Below are 18616 nucleotides of genomic sequence, written 5' to 3'. Positions count from 1 at the left end.
ATTGGTATCAACTCCCTGCTTATCACCCACTTAAAATGGATAGGCCGGTGCTGGCCGTGTCGTGTTCATAGATCCTGTGTCTCACAAGAAAGTCACTTTGTTTTTTGTCGCTTCGGGAGTGTGGAATTGCAGATGGGCGATGTTTGTAATCTAAACCCAGCCTTGGCCAGCTCCACATCTTGCCACCACTGCCACGTAGTGTGCTCATACACCACCAATGTTCACCAGAATGGTCATGCTTATGACTGTTTTAACTCTGACACTCTTCTAATTTTTGTAGGCATTCATACAGCAGGGGGCCAGAGATGCTTCCCAGGAGATTTAAAACTTGTGACATCCAGATAGGCATATTCTTCTGCATCTATGTGGCCTGGCATTTATTACACCTGCCAAAAGGGTCAGATTATGATCAGATATGTTGAGGACAAGATTATCTTCAAACAGTGGTGCATAAGATTTCTATTGATGCTGTATCGCTGCTCCTCATGCATGCTGCCATGCTCTGGGTATTTGGCAGATCATGGATTTTCAGCAAGACCAGCAAGATGCTTCAAATGAATTATATGGCTGTGGTTTTAATGGCTTGCACCAGCTTGATAGCTCAGATGACGGATACAAAACATCATGGGTTAGAATAGCTTGTGGAGTTGACAGCAAGTCCAGTTTTGCTGTATGTTGGGACTCAGTGTATGTCTATCATACACAAGGTAAATAATATGTGACTTTTGTGTTTTGTATTGTGCAAAAATGTTATTGAGTTGTGACAATATAAGTTGAAATCAGTAAACTGTCACCATTTATCTCTTGTTCTACTACAGTTTTCCAGCCATGTAATAGCCTCATTTTGTAGGATACTAAAGATGAGTAAATTTTGAACTGGGTATAAATGGGTACAATACTAAAAGTGTTATCGCAATGTTGGTGCCATTTATTGTTTACTGGAATGCCTTTATTATGGTATTGTTTTTGTACATCATATCCATCTATCTGGAATGATCTTGATGGCAGTTGTTCATATAAAGTGGATTCCCATCACAATTTTTAAAATCAGGACAAATCAAGAAGAATGACAGTGAAATTCCACCACCTGAAGAGTTCAAGAATGAAGATCCAGTAATGGTAAGGGGTTTTCCTTTGCAACTGTGAGCCGGGTTAAACCTATATGGCATGCAACCTGTTCACATTTGATACTTTTGATCACAATTTTTTTAGCTCATAGTGAACTATACTTTCTTTGTTCCAAGGGTGTAATTGATAGAAACAGCAGGCAGAATGAAAATTCTTTATTTTGGACTGGATTCCATTATACAGTACTGCAGTGGGGCATTCCATTATGGAATAAGTGATGTGAGTGAGAGCATCATGTCATTAGGTCTGCAAAAAAATATTCTGACAAAAGCCTGAAAAAGTGCACTACTAATGTGCAGAACAGTTGATGCAAAACCCCTTAAAAATTTGCTTCAAGTTAGGCAACTCAATCCATGACACACTTTGCTATTTTCATACCTTATACAGCTGACAGAGAGAGAAACCCCATGAAGTCCTCACCAGGCATGCCATGCTGAAAACTAGTAAAAAACGTGGTGCTAGCCTTGGACCCAATTGCAACTTCTGACCCCATAGTACTTAGATAATGTGTGTGGCTGGCCTGTCATGCCTGCTCAGCCGGAATCTAGTCGCGTGCCTGCTGTTCCGCGGACCGCCACTGACGAGCAGGCGTGGTTGGCTGGAGCTGAAGAGGTGGCGAGGTGACGGGTCAGGCGCGGTGGGCTGGAGTGGGAGAGGTGGCGAGGTGACGGGTCGGGCGTGTTTGGCTGGAGTGGAAGAGGTGGCGAGGTGACGGGTCGGGCGCGGTTGGCTGGAGTGGGAGAGGTGGCGAGGTGACGGGTCAGGCGTGTTTGGCTGGAGTGGAAGAGGTGGAAAAGATGGCGAGGTGACGGGTCAGACGTACGTGGCTGGAACAAAAGAGACGGGGATGTGGGACAGGCGTGCTGGGCTGGAGCGGAGGAGGTGGGGTGGGGGGGGGGGGGGGGGGGGGGAGGGGGGGAAGGGGCAGGACAGGCGTGCTTGGCGGGTGAGTTAGGGGTGGGGAGGTAGCAGGACAAGCGCGCTTAGCTGAAGCCGAAAAGGTAGGGAGGTGGAAGGACAGGCGCACTTGGCTGGAGCGGAAGAGACGGGGACATGGCGTGAAAAGGCAGGACGATTGTGCTATCCCCGTTGGCGTTGTGTTGTCGGGGGGGGGGGGGGGGGGGGGGGGGAGGGGGAGGGGAGACTTACACGCAGGTAACTGACCGATGATACGCTACGTACCATGGCATGTTCCGGAACATCTGATTTCCTCATTTTCGAGCCTACGTCGAGCCGCCCGTTTGTCTTTCCGCATGTCTGGAGCCAAACTTACAGCACAGACAGCTGTGCGGCTGCCGTGAAGTTTGCGCTTACGGTGGTTGCGAGCTTGTGACATAACCTGATGTAGACTCTCGTCGCTTGATGCCGGCGTCGACGTCGGCGCGCGATGGGAGGATGTGTTGTGGTATAGAGCAGGCGCAGTTCTCGTATCTGTAGCAGAAACAATGGTTGCAAGGTCTGAGCCACCGAAAACATGTCGCAAAGCTCGAACATCAATGCAAATTGTGTTCGTTAGAATGCTAGACGAATGTTAGCGTGCTCACGCGCGCGGGGCCGCCAGCTGACGCAGGCACTGGAATCTTCAAAAATGAAGTTGGACACGCTGTGGTGGTTAGGTGGTTAGAGACGGTGCTATACCGACGCCAACGACGGCAGCGTTTCGCGCAATCAGACAAGCGGAAACCGCAAGTAAATTGTGTATGTCCGATGGGCCGAGTGCGTGGAACAGCACTGCACGGGCACGGTTTCCGAGCGGTTCATTAGTTTAGTACGGCCCTTACAAATGTTGACTCGGGAACCAAGTCCGGGGATGTGGGCGCGTGAGCCACAGGGCTCCCGAGCAATGTGACTTTAACTACAAACTGGGCGATTTCGCAGGAATTAGGTTCACCTTTGCAGGTGTTCGGAGCAAATTAGATATTTGCCTTTCCCTTTTGAGGAAAACTCGGACTAAGTGCATAGTTTAACCGAGATCCGCCTCATTTTGTTGAGACACCAGCCAATGTTGCGGCGTTGCGACGGAGCTGCAGACGCCAACAACGTCGCATCCTGGCGCAGCGAAGCAGGCGGGAACCTCTTGTGTATACCGAGGGGTACGAAGCATTTGTTGCTTGGCCGTCCGTGTATAATGCGCCTGGACAGCTGTGTCGTGACGTTATACTGAAAGAAGTGACGTTGTATCAGTTTTCAGTATGTCATTCCCGTAAGTGAAAGTTTGAAGCAATAACGGCGAAGCGCACAAATCACAAGTTATGGAGAGAACATGTCAGCGCTGTAGATGCAGCTGTTAGTGACCGTTAAGAGGCAGCTTAGACCATTGCAGAAATCTGCACGGCACGCATGTGGGGCAGGAGCAGGAAATGCACCCGAATGGGGAGCCTTTGCGCGAGCAGGAGAAGCTGGCTCTTTAATGAGATACTTTGCTCGACTGATGACTTAAATTTAATTGAGGAAGATTTGGTCACAGAGTTCGTGATATTTGAGCGCGCTGTGCTGCGCTTAAAGGCATCCGGTACATTGTAAGCACACGGCCAGTCTAAAGATGGACAGAGCCAGGAACGAAAATCCGGCGTAGGATTAAGCGTCCTCATTCCAGCAGAGCGCTCTGGAGGCTGCCATCACCACAGCGATGCCCGATGCCGGATGTACGTCCGTGCCAGGTGGTGAATGAGTCGCCGAACCCCCTGAGCCCCGATCTGTTGTGCTCATAGATGCCACCGATCCGGAAGATCGCGACTCTGGCCGTATTATGAACGCATCGTTGGCAGCTGATCTAAATTACATGTGAAGTACCACCTTTGACGCTTTTATCCACCGAAGTTACGTGATGAGCTTGGTCTCTAAGGTCGTCTCAACGTCTTTAGTTATGGACGCCACGTGGCTTAAAATGCCCGGCAGTGAGCCTGAGAGTGGCTTATCTGGCCAAGCTGATGCAATGAAGTTCGACGTCGTCCCTGCGCTGCTTCTGGAGGGCACGAAGAGTAAAATGCTTTGTGATAACCTCCGAAAAGCCTTAACGCAGTTCCAAACCGGTGTCCTTTTCACCATGCGTGTGATGAGCGAACCACCTTTCGCCGTTGTAGGGGGTTGCGGCGGATGTGTGTAGGTCAACTGAGATTTGCTATGGCACATGATGCTATCATATCAGGGGGGACGGAACTAACGTATGTGCGTGATACGTTGTGTCATTCTCAGATGGCTGTAAGCCGATAAGTGGAAGACCGTGTTTTGGCAATGATACATCGCGTGAACACTTCTCTGCCTGTCTTCGCATCGTTTCATAACATTTCCTCTGTACTCTGTTCTGGTACTTAGCTGGTGTGGAAACCGAGACCGAGAAAGTACACCATAAACCGGCAGTGGACTTTCGAAGCAAGCGGGTAATTCTGAAGAGGCCGCCGATTTCGATGATGACATCAAATGCCGTTGTAGGAGCCAGATGAGGCGGCGCAATCCATTTCCCGTCAAAGACAATCGGCGCTGATGCCGGGGTTGGAAGCAGGCAGATAGTGGCAGGCAGCATGCATCTTGACTAATGGGCTTGTTTCCTGTGGACAGTGTTGGTTATAATGGGTAAAGACACTCCATGTTAGAAGGCAGCTTCTTCGTTTAACGTTGAGCACACTTTCGCGTTCTGTTGGGATTGTAAAAGTTTGCAGGAGTTTACCACTTAAAACATTTGCCCTCTATCCCAATGGCACGAAGTTTTCGCCCTAACAACTGTTTGTGAGACAAAAAAGTGCATTCTTGACACGGCCCCTGTACAGCTTTTTGTTAAACATTGTCATCTAAGACATAACTGATGGTCATTTGTCATTCTAAGATATATTGTGACCCTTTTTTGGCTTGGTTTAAACTACCTGTCTTCCGCGATCACGTGACATTCTCGTGGATCTGTCGCTGATGTTTAATATATTTGCTGTCGACTGCTTTGTTTGGTGGCCCGAGCATGAATGTTCTCCCCCTGCAGCTCTCGGCGGCGGAGGACCGCCTGTTGGCACTGTACCGAGACGGCTCGGTGCTGCTCTTCAGCAAGAGCTGGCGCCGCCTGTGTCTGCAGTCCTCGGGCCAGGAGAAGTCTGGCCGCGCCTCTCACGTGAGCGTCGGCCGACAGACGCTGGCAGCGTGCGACTCCGGTGAGGCATGCGCCAGTCATGAGACGACACATCAGAACGAGATGATGCACGCCAGTGTTCGGTCCATTTTATATTGAACTGCTCGTAATGTATTTCATGTGATATCCAAAAGAGTAATGGCAATAAAGGAAGTATTTAGTTGATGTTAGATGTACTAGTATATCAAAGTCTGACGTGATTGATACGTTATTTCAACATAAGAGCGTTAGCCCAAGTCTTACGCAGCCGAGGCCGACTCAGCAGGGCTGTCCCGTCTTCACCTCCTACACGTCCGAGTCGGGCAGTGGCTTGTACGGCTGCCGCAGATGGCCACCTGTTGAGTCTGGACGCCGTGCCCACGCCCGCCGGCGAGCACGTGGTGCTGGTCTCGTGCGGCCGCGAGCACGTGGTGCTGCTGACCCGCTCTGGGCGCGTGTACACGTACGGCTGCGGCAGGTGCGTCGGAGGACCGCGGTGGGCTCTAGGCGTGGGTACGGCCGCCAGGCCTGCAGTGCCAAGTAAGGTATTAGTGGGCAAGATTTGCGGACGCGGCTAACACTTATGAAGCGTTGTGCCACATGGCACGCGACAATGGTCGTTTTGAGGTTGCGTTCCTGCGCCAGGTCACGGTTTGCTGTTCGCAGTTCTTTGTTGCTTGTGAGCATCCGCGTATCTCAGCGGCCACGTGTGACGTTTTTGTGTCCCGTCATGAAGTCAGAGCATGTGACGTCTTAAGCAGTGAACAGTCAAAAGCTTGCTGAACAAAATGACTGCCCCGACACGGCCAGAGTGCCGTCTCCTCCTCACCGACAGCCTGACGCGTCTCCTCAGCCGGGGACAGCTGGGCTCGGGCGGCCTGGACGCGGCCGAGACGCCGCAGCTGGTCCAAGCTCTTGACGGGCTGCCCATCCAACAGGTGGCCGCTGGCGGCTGGCACACCGCAGGTGGGTCCACGAGGCTCGCCCGGCAGCTCCGGGCGGTTTGTGGGGTCCTGGTCGGAGGTCTCCAGCCCATCGACGAACGATGGGGATTTGGCCGACGTGGTTCCGTTTTTTTGTGAGAGGGCGATTGTCATTCGCGACGTCTTGAGGGTCTCTGTCCGTTGAGCGGCAATCGCTTTATGATAGTGCTCGGACTAGCATCTGCACACTCACCTATGCTTAGCAAGGACTCTGGTCCTGGGCCCGTCCCTGCGAAGTGCTCAGTCAGGCTGGTTTAGGAGGCAGTTTCAATGACAGCGCGCGTAAACCGCTTGGGTCCGGATATCAGCCGCAGCTGGGCTGCGGTGGTGCTGCCCTAAACACCAGGCGATAACGCACGGCTGCTGTGTTGTGACACCGCCGTGGCTCGCGCCTCAGCCGTCTCCACCTCTGGGGACGTCTACACCTGGGGCTGGAACGAGTCCAACCAGCTGGGCCTGGGCGACGACGTCAATGTGGCGCCCGAGCCGACGCTGGTAGAGGCGCTGCCTGTTGACAAAAACGTGCGCCAGGTGGCGTGCGGCACACGCCACACCCTGGCCCTACTCGGTAGGTCATGCGCACGCGCAGAACTCTCCCAGAGATGGCCTGTTGGGCACGGTATGCCCTAAGTCTGCTCGGTTGCATGTGAAATGTGTACGATGTTTTTTAGTGGAGATTAACCGCGTGATGATAGGGAATGCTTCAGTTGTTATCAGCTAGCTATTTAGTTGTCGAAACATTTTTACAATATTTTCTTTCAGCTGTGGATGGATTGTATGTGCGGCCGAGATTAACTTTCGTTTTTGTTGTTGTTGTTTTACCTGTGTCTAACCATCTGGCGTTACGTCAGCACCGAAACGCACCGAAACCATACTCAACCTGCATAGTTCCACAAGTCCACCAATTTTAATTGTAGACTGACGTTATGAGGTCTCAGCCGGCCTAAAGCCCGCGCGCAATCCGATTTCCCAGCAGTGACTCCTGCATTCCCTCGCGTGAGCCTTGACAACGGCGGCACCATCCCCGCCGGAACCGCTGCCCCAGAAGCCGCGCCCAGGCCTAATCCGTCGCACGGGTCCCGGCGGATTGGCGCGTCCGGTGGCGGCAGAGCCGGCGCGGGAGACGCCTACTCCCTGTCGCGTGTGCGGCCGACCTCCGGCCGAGCTGATGCGGCGCGCGTGCTGACAGACGACGGCGCCGTACTCGGCTGGGGCTGGAACGCCTACGGCCAGCTGGCGGGGCCGCGGCGGGCGCGGGCGGCGCCGCACCGGCTGTCGGTGCCGTCCGGCCGGGTGGTACGGCTGGCCGCCGGCGGCTGGAGCTCCGCCTTGCTGGTGGAGCCGGCGCCGCCGCCGTGAGGACGGCAGGCGCGGCGCCCGAGGTGTGCTGGAGGTCAGCCACGGTGTCGTCACCAGAGACCGTGAAGTTGGAGCGGTTTTGAGCGATTCGGCGTCGGTCTGTACTCGGCGCTGAGTTTCACATGCGGACAACGCGATGCGCCCTCTCGTGATACCGCTGTTACGCGTGAACTGTTGATGTTGCATACGGTTGTGAATATCGAAGCATTTTGTCCACACGGTGTGCTGCTACGCGGTTGTTCGCCTTATTCCGGGCAGGATACACTGACAAATGCTCGTGTTCTTTGTCTACGGCATTTGCAGGCGTATTGTCTCGAACCTTTGTCGCACAGTCGTAGGAGACTGCGCCTACATGCTCCCGGCAAAGCCGCTCGCTTCAGCTTGGAAGATACGGATGGCTTTTGTGCGACATTTATGTATTGTCATCGAATACCATGCCTCTCAGATGCACCGATCTCGCTCACACGTCAATGATCATGTCAAAATGGCACTGAATTACACAAGATGTCGCTGCCACGCTCACTTCAGTACTGCTTGGAACTATGTTGCACGCCTGACAGCCGGCGCTGGGAGCGCGGGTCATCGGACAGTCTCACTCTGCAGCTCGAGCTCACGCCGAACGTACAGTTACAGCCACGCGCCTCTAGCGCTAGGGGACGACGCTCAACACACGCACCCACGCACGTAAACATACACGGATGATGTTTCGGGGATGAACACGATGGCGCCCCGACGCCGTGCCGGGGCCGCCGTGGGCGGCGGCCATCTTTGATTTGTCACCCGACCACTCGCCGCTCGCCTCGACTCTCCTCCATCCTGTCCTCGGACCGGGCTGACACTCCAGCGGGCGTGCGGTCGATACCGCTGTGCCTGACGTCTCGCGGCCGCCGCGAGCAGCCCCCCTCCCCTCCCACCCCCGGGGCGCCGTCAGCGGCTCCGGTGGGGTCGCTCTGCCGCGACCTCGTCTGGGGTCACGCGCTTACGGCCGGGCGGGCCGGCCCTGCAGCTTCTCGAAGAGCGACGGCCGGCCGATGCGACCGGCCCGGCTGGGGCGGAAGGCCCTCGACCGCGGTCGCGGCGCGGGCTCCTCCGCCGCCGGCTCCTCCGCCGCCGGCTCCTCCGCCGCCGGCGCCGCCTCCACCACCACCGGAGACTCTCCCTGCTGCTCGTCTGAAACACGGGCGGTCGGTCACGGTCTGCAGAGGGGCGCGTGTGCTGCTGCCGCCGGCCGGACGTCCTGTGGGGTCGGGTCAAGCCCAGCACGGTCGCGCCTCGCTCGGTCAGCTGCCACCTCCGGGGGTGGAGTGAGACGCGTTCCGTGCGGCCTGTACGGGCACCCATCACCCAGTTCCATTCACCAGCCGTGACCGGCGAGCACAAGCCTCCAATAATGCCACCAACAATGCCACCTGCGGCAGTCAAACCAGAAGCAAATGTGTTCACAGTGTAGTATTCGGCCTTTTTACTGTCATTACTGTAATTCGGACAGTCTGAGACTGACGGGGGGGATGCGATGGCCCAGTGTTCGAAACTCTGAGAGCTTTCACCATCGAAAGCGTCTTGTCTCAGCACGCTTCCGGTATTGCTTAGGGTTCCCGCTATAGCAAGCCATCAGAGGTGGTGAAGTCATCAAAACTGTGTGTTTTAGCCCAAGGACTGAATGGCGGTGCGTATTGCATTGGTGGACACTGTACACTTCGCCTCTGGTTTGTCTGCTGTCTAGCCCACAGCATCCACATACAAGTCGCTATTCTATGCGGATGTGAAACCAAAGCAGGCAAAGCTTATCTTATTTCACGGAGATCGAAGCCATATAACGAGTAATTAAAGCTTTGCCACCAGGCTAACAAGCCACCGAAACCAGTAATCCGGCTTCAACCAGACACTATTCACTAAACTTTATATAAGCATATTAATGTAAAAGCAGGGGTAAGTAAACCAATTACCTTCCATCGCCGCTCCAGACCCCTCCACCGCGTCCTCCAGCTGCTCTACTCTCTCACCCTCGACTACCAACAGCAGCTCCTGCTCCTCTTCGGTGACAGCGCTCTCTTCGGCGGCGCCTCCTTCGACAGCGGCCGCATCTTCAAAAGCCACGGTCTCCTCCACAGGAACCTCCTCCGCGGGGACCTCCTCGGTCGGGACTGGTTCGGTGGAGGCCGGCGGCGGCACCGTAGGCAGCAGGATGGCCTGCACTGGCGAGTCGGAGCGCGCGAGCAGTGAGGTGATGCGCCGCTCGCCGCCCGGCCGGCTGCCGCGGCGCCGCGTGCCCGGCACGAAGCCGCGCCGCCCAGTGCCCCGCTGCCGACCCCCGCTGAACGGGCGCCGGAACAAGGGCGGCAGGGTAGTGGCCTCCCCGGCCGGCGCCGGGCTCTCCTCCGCGCCCGGCTCCTCGAGGGCGGGCTCGTTCTCCACCGGTGCCTCGGGGCGTTCCTGTTCGGCGGGCAGCTCCGGCGTCGGCTCGCTCTCCGCGGTCAGCTGCCGGATCTCCGTCTGCGGGGTCAGCTCGAGCTCCTCTTCGACGGGCACCTCCGCGGCCGGCGGGCGGGCGAAGAGCGGGCGCCGGCGGCGCCCGCCGCCGGGCCGACTCAGGACGCTGCGGCCGCCGATCACTGGCGGCAAACTCCTGTTGGGCAGCGATGCCTCGCCTCGCGTGCGGAACCGCAGCTGGCGGGAGCCTGGCCCCGTCAGTGACGGCCGGGCCTCATCGGCACTCTTGGTATCCTCCACGGGCTGCTCCTCGGCCGGCTGCTCCTCCACGGGCTGCTCCTCCACGGGCTGCTCCTCCACGGGCTGCTCCTCCACGGGCTGCTCCTCCTCCGGCTCGTCCGCCGGTTCCTCTACTGCGGGTGGCTGCGTCCGCCCCGGTGAGGCGAGGCCGAGAAATCCACGCCTCCTGGCCCCAGGTCGCAGGCCCAGGAATGGCCGTCGTTCTCTGCCGCGCGGCCGACCCACTGGGGCCTCCTGTTGCTCCTGTTGTTCAGTGGCGCTCTCGGGCTCTTGAGATGCCCGGCGCGAGGGCAGCAAAGGTCGGCTTCTGACCCTCGGCGTCTCCTCGGGGGCCTCGTCTTCAGTGGTGACCTCGGGTTCGTCGGCAACCTCGGGCTCGCTGATGACCTCGGGGGTTTCGATCGCAGCTGGTCGCAGCGGACGACGGCCCCGGCCGCGGGGCCGGCTCACCCTGCTGGTCTCTTCCCCAGCGACTGCTGGCCTACGGACATTTATCCGGCGGCGAATGGTGGAGGCGCCCCTGGACCTCGGACGCTCAACTGGTGATTCCTCCTCGGCTATTTCCTCGGCCTCGGTAGCAACAATGCGGGCTGGCAGAAGGGGACGCCCTCTGCCCCTAGGTCTTCCGACAGGAGCTTCGTCGACGGCGACTTCTTCAGCCTCTTGGGGCTCAGGCCGAGTGGGTCGACCACGCAGAGAGGGACGACCTCTCGTCCTGATTGGCCGAACCGGTGAACTTTCCGTTTCATCAGCCACCTCAGCCACGGGTGCTTGGACGGCATTGGGGGAAATGCGCCTGCGACCGGGTCGTCCCAGTCTGCGACCGCGCCTCCCTCCCCTCAGTCTCCCACGAATGGAAGGCTCAGGAGTCGTCGGCTCTTCAGGAATGAACTCTGTGGTAATCCTCTCGTCTGCGATCGCCTCGATGGTGGTTGGTTCTTCGGCCGGCGTCTCGGCGCTCACGGTCGCGTCAGTCTCGGTGACCTCAGCGTCCTGCTCGAGTCCAGCAGCTGTCGTTGCGTCACCCTCGAAAATCCCCTCCGTGAATGAAGCGAAGTCTGCGCTGCCCTCTGTACCGTTCTCCTCGGGGATTGCGTTCTCGAGCGAGCCAATGTCCTCAATCGCCGCGTCCGTGATGACCTGCTCTTCCGCAACTTCGATGTCTGCCTCAGTGCTGACCTCGGGGATTGGAGTGGTGGTGGTGGTTGTGGTGACCTCGACAACCTCCGGTGCAGCGGCCTGTCCCCTGCGCGAGCCACCGCGACGTCGGGACGGCCGACGCCCGCGGCCGGTGATAGCGTTGCTGCCTACGACGGGGTCAGCCTGACCGCGCGAGAAGCGGGGCCGGAAGCCGCCGCGACCGCGTCTCCTCGACGGCGCCGGCTCATCCTCCACGGCGTTGGACTCCTCGGTTTCTTCCTCGCGCACCTCGGGCGCCGCTGTCGTTGCCTGGGTCCTCTTTCGAGACCTCCGCCCTGCTGAGGACGCGCGGGGTGGGGCTCTGTTCCCACGGCGGCCCAGCGCGCCTCGGCCTCGGAAACGGCGACCCCGTCCCCTCACGGGCTCTTCCACTTCGTTTTGCTCTTCCTCTTCCACCACAGACGAGGGCTCCTCAGGGACGGCCTCCTCGAGAGCCTGCTGCACCTCCTCAGCGGCCTCCTCGGCGACCTCCTCGGCGGGCGTCTCGGCCTCGGGCTCCTCCGCGGCCGGCTGCCTGGCCAAGGGCAGCGGCAGACGGCCAGGTCTCCTCAGCCCGGGTCGACCTCGCGGCCGCAGCCCCGGGCGCGCAGGACGCCCGAGGCGCCCGGGACGGCCGCGCCTGGTCGGCACCACCGTCGCTTCGGTGACGATCTCCTCCTGGGGAACCTCCTGCGGGACGTCCAGGACGGTGGCCTCGGCCGCAGGCTCGATCTCGGTTTCCGCCTTGACCTCTTCCTCGACCGGTTCTTCAGCAGCGGCTCCCGGCCGGCGCCTACGGCCGCCTCGACCGCGGAGGCCGCCCGGACGACGTCCCCTGCGCCCAGGCCCCAGGCGACCAGGCCGTCCGCGCTTCGGTGCAGGGGCGGGAGCCTCCTCGACCTCGACCTCGACCGGCGCTGCCTCCTCAGGCGCGCGCTCCGGCTGCGCCTGCGGCACCTCGTCCTCGATCTCGTTCTGCGCCTCAGCCGCGGGCTCCGGCTCGGCCGTGGGTCGCCCGCGTCGCCGAGAGGGCCGTCCGCCGGGCCGTGGACGGCGCGGACGCGATCTCCCCGAGGGGCCACGCCTGCGTGATGGTGCCTCCGTCTCGGGCGTCTCGGCGACGGGCGCGGCCGTGGGCTCGGGCGCTTGCTCGGGCGCCTGCTCGGGCTCGGTGACCTCCTCCGGCTCCTCGACTGCGGGCCTCCTGCCGCGGCCGCGGCGACCGCGCAGGCCGCCCAGGCGAGAGATGCTGGGGCGCGGGCGTCGGGACAGGCCTCCGGGCCTGATGCGCGGCCGACGCGCGGGAGCCGCGACCTCCTCCTCCTCCGCCGGTTCCGGCGCGGCAGCGTCCTCCGAGACCTGCTCCTCGGCGACTTCCTCCTCCACAACCTCCGGCTCCGGGGCCGGCCGGCGTCCTGGGCGCGGCGGCCGGCGAGTGCGGATCGACGGCGGCCTAGAGACGACGGGCTTGGACTCGACGTCCTGCTGGCCGCCGCGCCGGAGGCTGGCCGGCAGGCGGCGGCCCGCTCTCAGACCGCCGCGGCCGCGCGGCCGGCCCGGGCGTCGCGTCTCCTCCTCCGGCGCCTCCGTGGTGGTGGTGGTGGTCGTCGTGGTCGTCTCGGCCTCGGTGGGGAGGGGCGGCTCAGGCGTCAGCTCGATGATCTGGTCAGGTCGCGGCCGCAGCCCGGAGAAGTCGACCTTCTGGGCCTGTTCGGCCCGCGTGAACGCCTCGAAGAAGCCGGCCTCTGTTGTGGGCTCCGGCGTTAACGTCGTGGCGTCAAACAAGTCTGTCTCCAACCCGGACGCAGACCCGGTCCGTTGTTCCTCTCCGAGGAAGAGGAACTGGTCCCGCTCCGTCTGAGCCGTAGCCTCCGTCGTGGTGGTCGCCTCGTCCTCAAACGGCGCATCTTGGCCCAGTTCTCCCAAGGCGATGTCCGTAGCGAACTCGTCGGCGAACTCGGTCGTCACCGGCGTGTTGAACTCGGTCGTCACCGGCGTGTTGAACTCCGTAGTGGTCTCGTCGAACTGCGGCTCCGCCTGCGCGACCGCGGGTCCGCGCGGCGGGAAGCGCGTGCGCGGCGGCAGACGCTCTTCCGCGACGGCGATCACCTCAGCCGGCTCGGCGACCGACTGGCGTCTCGGGCCACCACGCCTACGGCCCAGCACGCGACCCTGGCGCGCGTTGCTCAGTATGACCGGATCCTCCAGCTCCGGCAGCGTCTCGGGAGCAGGCGTGCGGATGCGGTTACCGCGCGAGCGACTGCGCGTCGGCGCCGACGTCGGCGCCGGCGCGGGACGGGACCTGCCACGGGACCGTGTGGGTGTGCGTGCCGGAGCGGGCTGCTCGGCAGCGGCGACGGACGTGCGACCACGACCACGCCCACGCCCACGGAACCGACCGCGTCCCCGACCCGACGGGGCCGGCGTGGTGGTGGTGGTTGTCGTTGTCGTCGTCTCTTCCAGCTGGGCCTTCTCCTCTTCCAGCTCGAACCCAAGCTCGGGCTGGAGCTCGAGCTCGGACTCGTCGACAGGCCGACCGAGAATGTTTCCCAGGACGCTCGCCTCGATGTTGTTGCGAGGCGGCGCGCGGCCGGACGACAGAGACGGCCGGGATAGACGGGGTCGGCTCGGGCGCGACAGGCGACCGCGAGACGCCGGGCGTATGGGGAGAGCGGGGGCCACCTCCTCTCCGCGAATGCTCACCGCCGGAATCGACTCCTCCTCTGTACTGGAAACCGTCGTGACCGGCAAGTCGTTGGAAGAGATGGAGAAGAGAGCGTCTTCCGTGCTGCTGCGAGCGGTGGATGTGACCTCGTTGTCGAAGATAGGCACAGTTGAAGCCGGCTCCTCGTCCCGACTCGAGGCAGTTGACGTGGCCTCGCGATCACGGCCTCGGACAGAGGGGAACAGGTCAGCGGGGCGGGCTGGGAACAAGTCATTGGAGCTAGCGGTGGTGGCGTCGGAACCACCAGGGAACAGACCAGTGGGATTGGTCGTGACATCTGGCTCGGCGGCCGGCAGGCCGACCGGGAACAGACTAGCCTCGCCGCTCCTGTCGACCGCTCCCCCAGGGAACAGCCTGGAGGTGTCGGAGGTCTCGGTGGCGCCGCTGTCCGCAGGAGTGGTGGACTCGGTGACGGCTCCGACCGTGGTCGTCTCAGCGGCATCCGACTCGGCCGGCAGGACAGACTGGTCGTGGGACACGCTAGACGGTTTTTCACCCGCCACGGCGCTGGCCTCAACTTCCTCCTCATCAAAGTAGGGGTAGTCGTAATATTCTGAGTAGGGATAATCGTAATAGTCATCTAAAATTCCGCTGCTCGTCCCGGAGGCAGTGGTGGGCGCAGCGGTCGTGGTCGTGGTGGTGGTGGTTGTCGTGGTGGTGGGCGCCTCGGTGGTGGTGGGCTCCTCAGTGCTGGGGGCGGCGGTGAAGGATAAACTGGGCCGTCCCCGCCGGCGGTTCGTGCCGCGCCCACCCGTCAGCCGACGGCCGACGCGACCCACGCTGATCCCCCCCGGCGTGCGCTCTGTCACCTCGTTGTCAATGACCTCACGCAGCGGCGGGCGCCGCGAGCGCCGCGTGGTCGGCTCCTCAGTTGTCGTGGTCGGCGCCTCCGTCGTGGTGGTGGTGGTGGTCGTCGTGGTCGTGGTCGTCGTGGGAGGCTCCGTCGCTGCCTCCGTGACCACCTCCTCGGCGAAGTTGTCTTCGAAGTCGAGCGTGTTGGCGGTGGGCTCGTCCTCGTAGTCATAGTAGTAGAGGTACTCGTACTCGACGATCGTGCCGTTATCGAGCACCTTGCGCACGATGCGCGACTCGATGGGCTCCGATGAGTACGGCTCCGTTGTCTGCGCGGCGACCGCCGCCAGCAGCAGCGCCACCCACGCCGCCGGCCTGAAACGCACAGCCGAACGCGGGTCAGACTGGAGTCGCCGCGCCATTGCATCGATATGCTGGATACCAGCAGCACTTCACTTGCGTTGTCGCGTCAGGTTTGCGATCAAGGTGATGTCCTCATGCAGCCGCTATAGGCTTGCTGTTGGTGACAGGTGCGTGTTGCCACGGCAACGTGCCGCTAGCTTGTGCGATGTGTCGTTGCGTTAGGCTTCTCGTACCAGACTTATCCAGGCATCACTAGATCGACGTGCATTGTTTTCAACGCTTACTGAATCCGTTTTTTCCGCTGCTGCGTACGGACTAGGCCTGATCACTTTAAATCGCATTCAATGAAACTTAGTGCCAGGGCAAACTTTCGTTGTTTTTACCCGTAGGGACATTAAAAGACAGACGGGGTAAAAGGCAGTATCTAGCGATATTTTTTGATGAAAGATCATTACTGACAGTCTCCGCCGTTTCTTCGTTAAAATATCGAGCCTTCCAAATAGGCTGTTATGTATTGGCTGTTCATCCAGTAGCTACGCGCTCATTGAAAGTGGATTTTAGCCACAGTGCCTCTTCAGCGTAACTATTTGCTCCGACTATGCCTGATCGCCAGGAGCTGAAGACCTCTCTATGAACCATACACATTCGTAAGTGTAAGAAATCTACACCAGTGACAGCCATGTGATGATCGCTGACGGAAGGTCCTCCCGCCATTCGTGGTCCGCTGAGATGCCTCTGAGGCATAGACAGCTGCATCACAAAGCCCGGCTCGGCGCGCGCAGCTGCCTCGGTTCGCCAAGATCTCCGAAAGCGAGCAGCCTGGAGGAGCGGCATTCCGGCAAGCCTTCGTAGGTCCCTACATCGCCTACCCAAATGAGACAGCCTCACTCGATCCGGGAGGAGGGGAAGAAAGGGGGGGGGGGGATTTAGTTATCAGTGAGCTTAATCCATGAAGACATTCAGTGGAATACCAAATTACCGATGGCTGGGAATATTGCATCATACCGAAACCCGTTGCGCTCCGCACGGAAAGACATGAACGGCTTTCAAAGCTTGTCATCTGACAGCACACCCTCAAAAAGGGCTGATAACCTCATGTGGCACGTGTGCCGTATAAGGTTTCTCCTTAGATTAAGGTGCCCGGAGTCTTTGGAACCTCGAATATATAATAAACGACAGACTAAATGACAATTTCTCAACTCAAAAACCCCGTCGCCCACAGCTCCCGGAGATCTCCAGGAACGGTCAGGTGCATCAGATCCGCAGGCTTGCTGACATCCACCTGGCCAAACAGCCCACTGAACAATCAGCATTCGTGCAGCCTGGGTTTCAGCTTTTGACCATGATCCGCGGGTCGGGTCTGTTTAAACATCGTGTCCGCATGAAGGACGTGACCGAAATAAGCGAAACAATCCAGATAAATGCATCATGCTGTTCGAAGTAATCCTGACCATCTGTGCCCCTCACCCGCGATTTTATTGCCTTCACCTTGGCCTGCGACCCCGGTAGCACCGGTCTAAACACGGCGCATATATATATATATATATATATATATATATATATATATATATATATACACACATATATATATGTATGTATATATATATATATATATATATATATATATATATATATATATATATATCTCTCTCTCTCTCTCTCTCTCTCTCTCTCTCTCTCTCTCTCTCTCTCTCTCTCTCTCTCTCTCTCTCTCTTTGACACTGGCTGACCCTGCAGCAACTCAACTGAGACTACTTTTGGATGCGGTTCGTTAGTCAAAGTGAAGCTGACTATCATCAGATGATGCGTGTTTTTTTGTCGGATGACTTCTGTTTAGACCTATTGAACGACAAGTCATACAGATCCATTTTAAATCATTAAATCGCGCGAATGACATGCGCAAGTGACTTCAATGGTTTTGACTCTCCGCTCCACTACTTTCCACTGTACCTGAGTCGAAGTACACCATACAACCGGGGTCACTACCGCTAGCAAGTTCCGAGAAAACACAAAAGCGTTTTGGTGATTTCAAGAGCATGTCCGGCGTCCCGTAATGCGGCTTGCCAGTGTAACTTGAGGTTAGCGGGCATCATAAGCGGCTGGTGGGTATCACTTCATTCCACCACCCGGGCGCCAGTCGAGCGCGCTGGAACGTTGCGGTGTTATACTATGGTGATTTATTGCAGTCGTTCGTTATGTGCCCGCCCGCGTTGAAGTCTCGCCGCTGCCGGGGCGTTCAGGTGAACCAAGCGTGGGTTGGAACGCGCTGCTTGTCCCCGGCTCGTAAAGCAGCGTTCATCACCGCCCACCTGTTTATAAATCGCCGAGAACTCTGGCGAGGTATCGTAACTCTCACGCGGAAGCTTGTCGCGGCACCCAAACAACTTTCCCTTCTCAGGGAGGACGGCCGCCGCCCTCCCGGCCGCCCGTGGCGATCGGACCGGCGCTGCCGAGCTGGGCTCTAGAGCGCAGAAGCGGCTGAGCGGGCTGAGATCACCTCGTGGGGAGGTGCGACGCGGCCGGAGGAATGTTTCGCTCTCAGGCCCACTGCGTGATAGCCCCTGGCACATCTCTTCACTGCTTCACTGCGCCGAGGGCGCTGGCTGACCTGGCGGCCGTGTAGCTCGGCCCCGAGCTTCGCACCGCCACCGCGGCGGCAGGAGTTTCCCACCACTGGACCGCTCACCGCCGCACCAGCGCCGCCCGTCCCGGGGGATGCCTGCAGTATGAGTCATGTGCCGGCAGCTCAGCATCCCGCGGTGCCGTGTGGTATCAGGGGCGCGTCAAAGCTCCGCCTGGCACTGCCTGGCGGTGCCTCACCGCGCCTCGCCGCCTCGCATGCCTGCGGCTTACGGGGACGGGTGCAGGGTGCTGGTCGGAGACGACTCCATGATGACGTGATGACCTGATGCGCTTCATCGGCCCGTAGTGAAGGCACCTCGCGCCATGTTCACGCCGTCACGCCATGTGCTCACGCCAGTGGGCAGGCGATGGCCGCCAGATGAGCCATCGCCACGGCACTTGTCGAATTAAACAAGCCGCGTTATTCGCGCCAGGTGTGAGGACCAGGCGAGTGAACTGCGGAATGCAAAGCACGTGAGAATCCGGCCGAGGTCGGGCCATCCCGATCTTTCGGATTCCACGCAACATCTGCACCGCTCACGCAAGCGCCGCCAGGTCAACGTGGCGTTGTTGGCGTGTTTAGCAGCGTGGTTAGTGGCGGGATCCAGTGACAGTTTTGGGACGTGACCGTCCGGTCAGTCC

General features: G+C 59.2%; 2 protein-coding genes across 2 annotated transcripts; one reads left to right on the top strand and one right to left on the bottom strand.

The window, feature by feature from the left end:
* Positions 1–268: 268 nt before the first annotated feature.
* On the top strand, positions 269–7901 carry LOC119097460 (ultraviolet-B receptor UVR8). The gene is made up of 7 exons (XM_037220490.1): positions 269–707; positions 5099–5264; positions 5570–5699; positions 6075–6187; positions 6602–6772; positions 7394–7464; positions 7896–7901. The coding sequence occupies exons 1-7, from the start codon at positions 690–692 to the stop codon at positions 7899–7901; spliced, it is 675 nt and encodes a 224-aa protein (XP_037076385.1). The 5' UTR covers positions 269–689.
* Positions 7902–7962: 61 nt separating this feature from the next.
* LOC119096390 (mediator of DNA damage checkpoint protein 1) lies at positions 7963–15366 on the bottom strand (the record flags this gene model as incomplete). The annotated part of the gene is given in 2 exon segments (XM_037219262.1): positions 7963–8733; positions 9510–15366. Coding segments are annotated over 2 exon segments (6048 nt in total), but the record flags the coding sequence as incomplete, so codon positions are not given.
* Between the last annotated feature and the right edge of the window lie 3250 nt (positions 15367–18616).

This window comes from Pollicipes pollicipes, unplaced genomic scaffold (assembly GCF_011947565.3).
Source record: "Pollicipes pollicipes isolate AB1234 unplaced genomic scaffold, Ppol_2.1 Scaffold_4295;HRSCAF=5057_pilon_pilon_pilon, whole genome shotgun sequence".
Taxonomy (NCBI): Eukaryota; Metazoa; Arthropoda; class Thecostraca; order Pollicipedomorpha; family Pollicipedidae; genus Pollicipes; species Pollicipes pollicipes.
This window is presented reverse-complemented; position numbering and strand designations above follow the sequence as displayed.

Bases quoted from the DNA above. Each gene is read 5' to 3' on its own strand.
- LOC119097460 (XM_037220490.1), top strand. The intron at 6,188-6,601 runs GTGGGTCCACGA...CTCGCGCCTCAG, and splicing joins TGGCGGCTGGCACACCGCAG to CCGTCTCCACCTCTGGGGAC. The intron at 6,773-7,393 runs GTAGGTCATGCG...GCGTGCTGACAG, and splicing joins CCACACCCTGGCCCTACTCG to ACGACGGCGCCGTACTCGGC.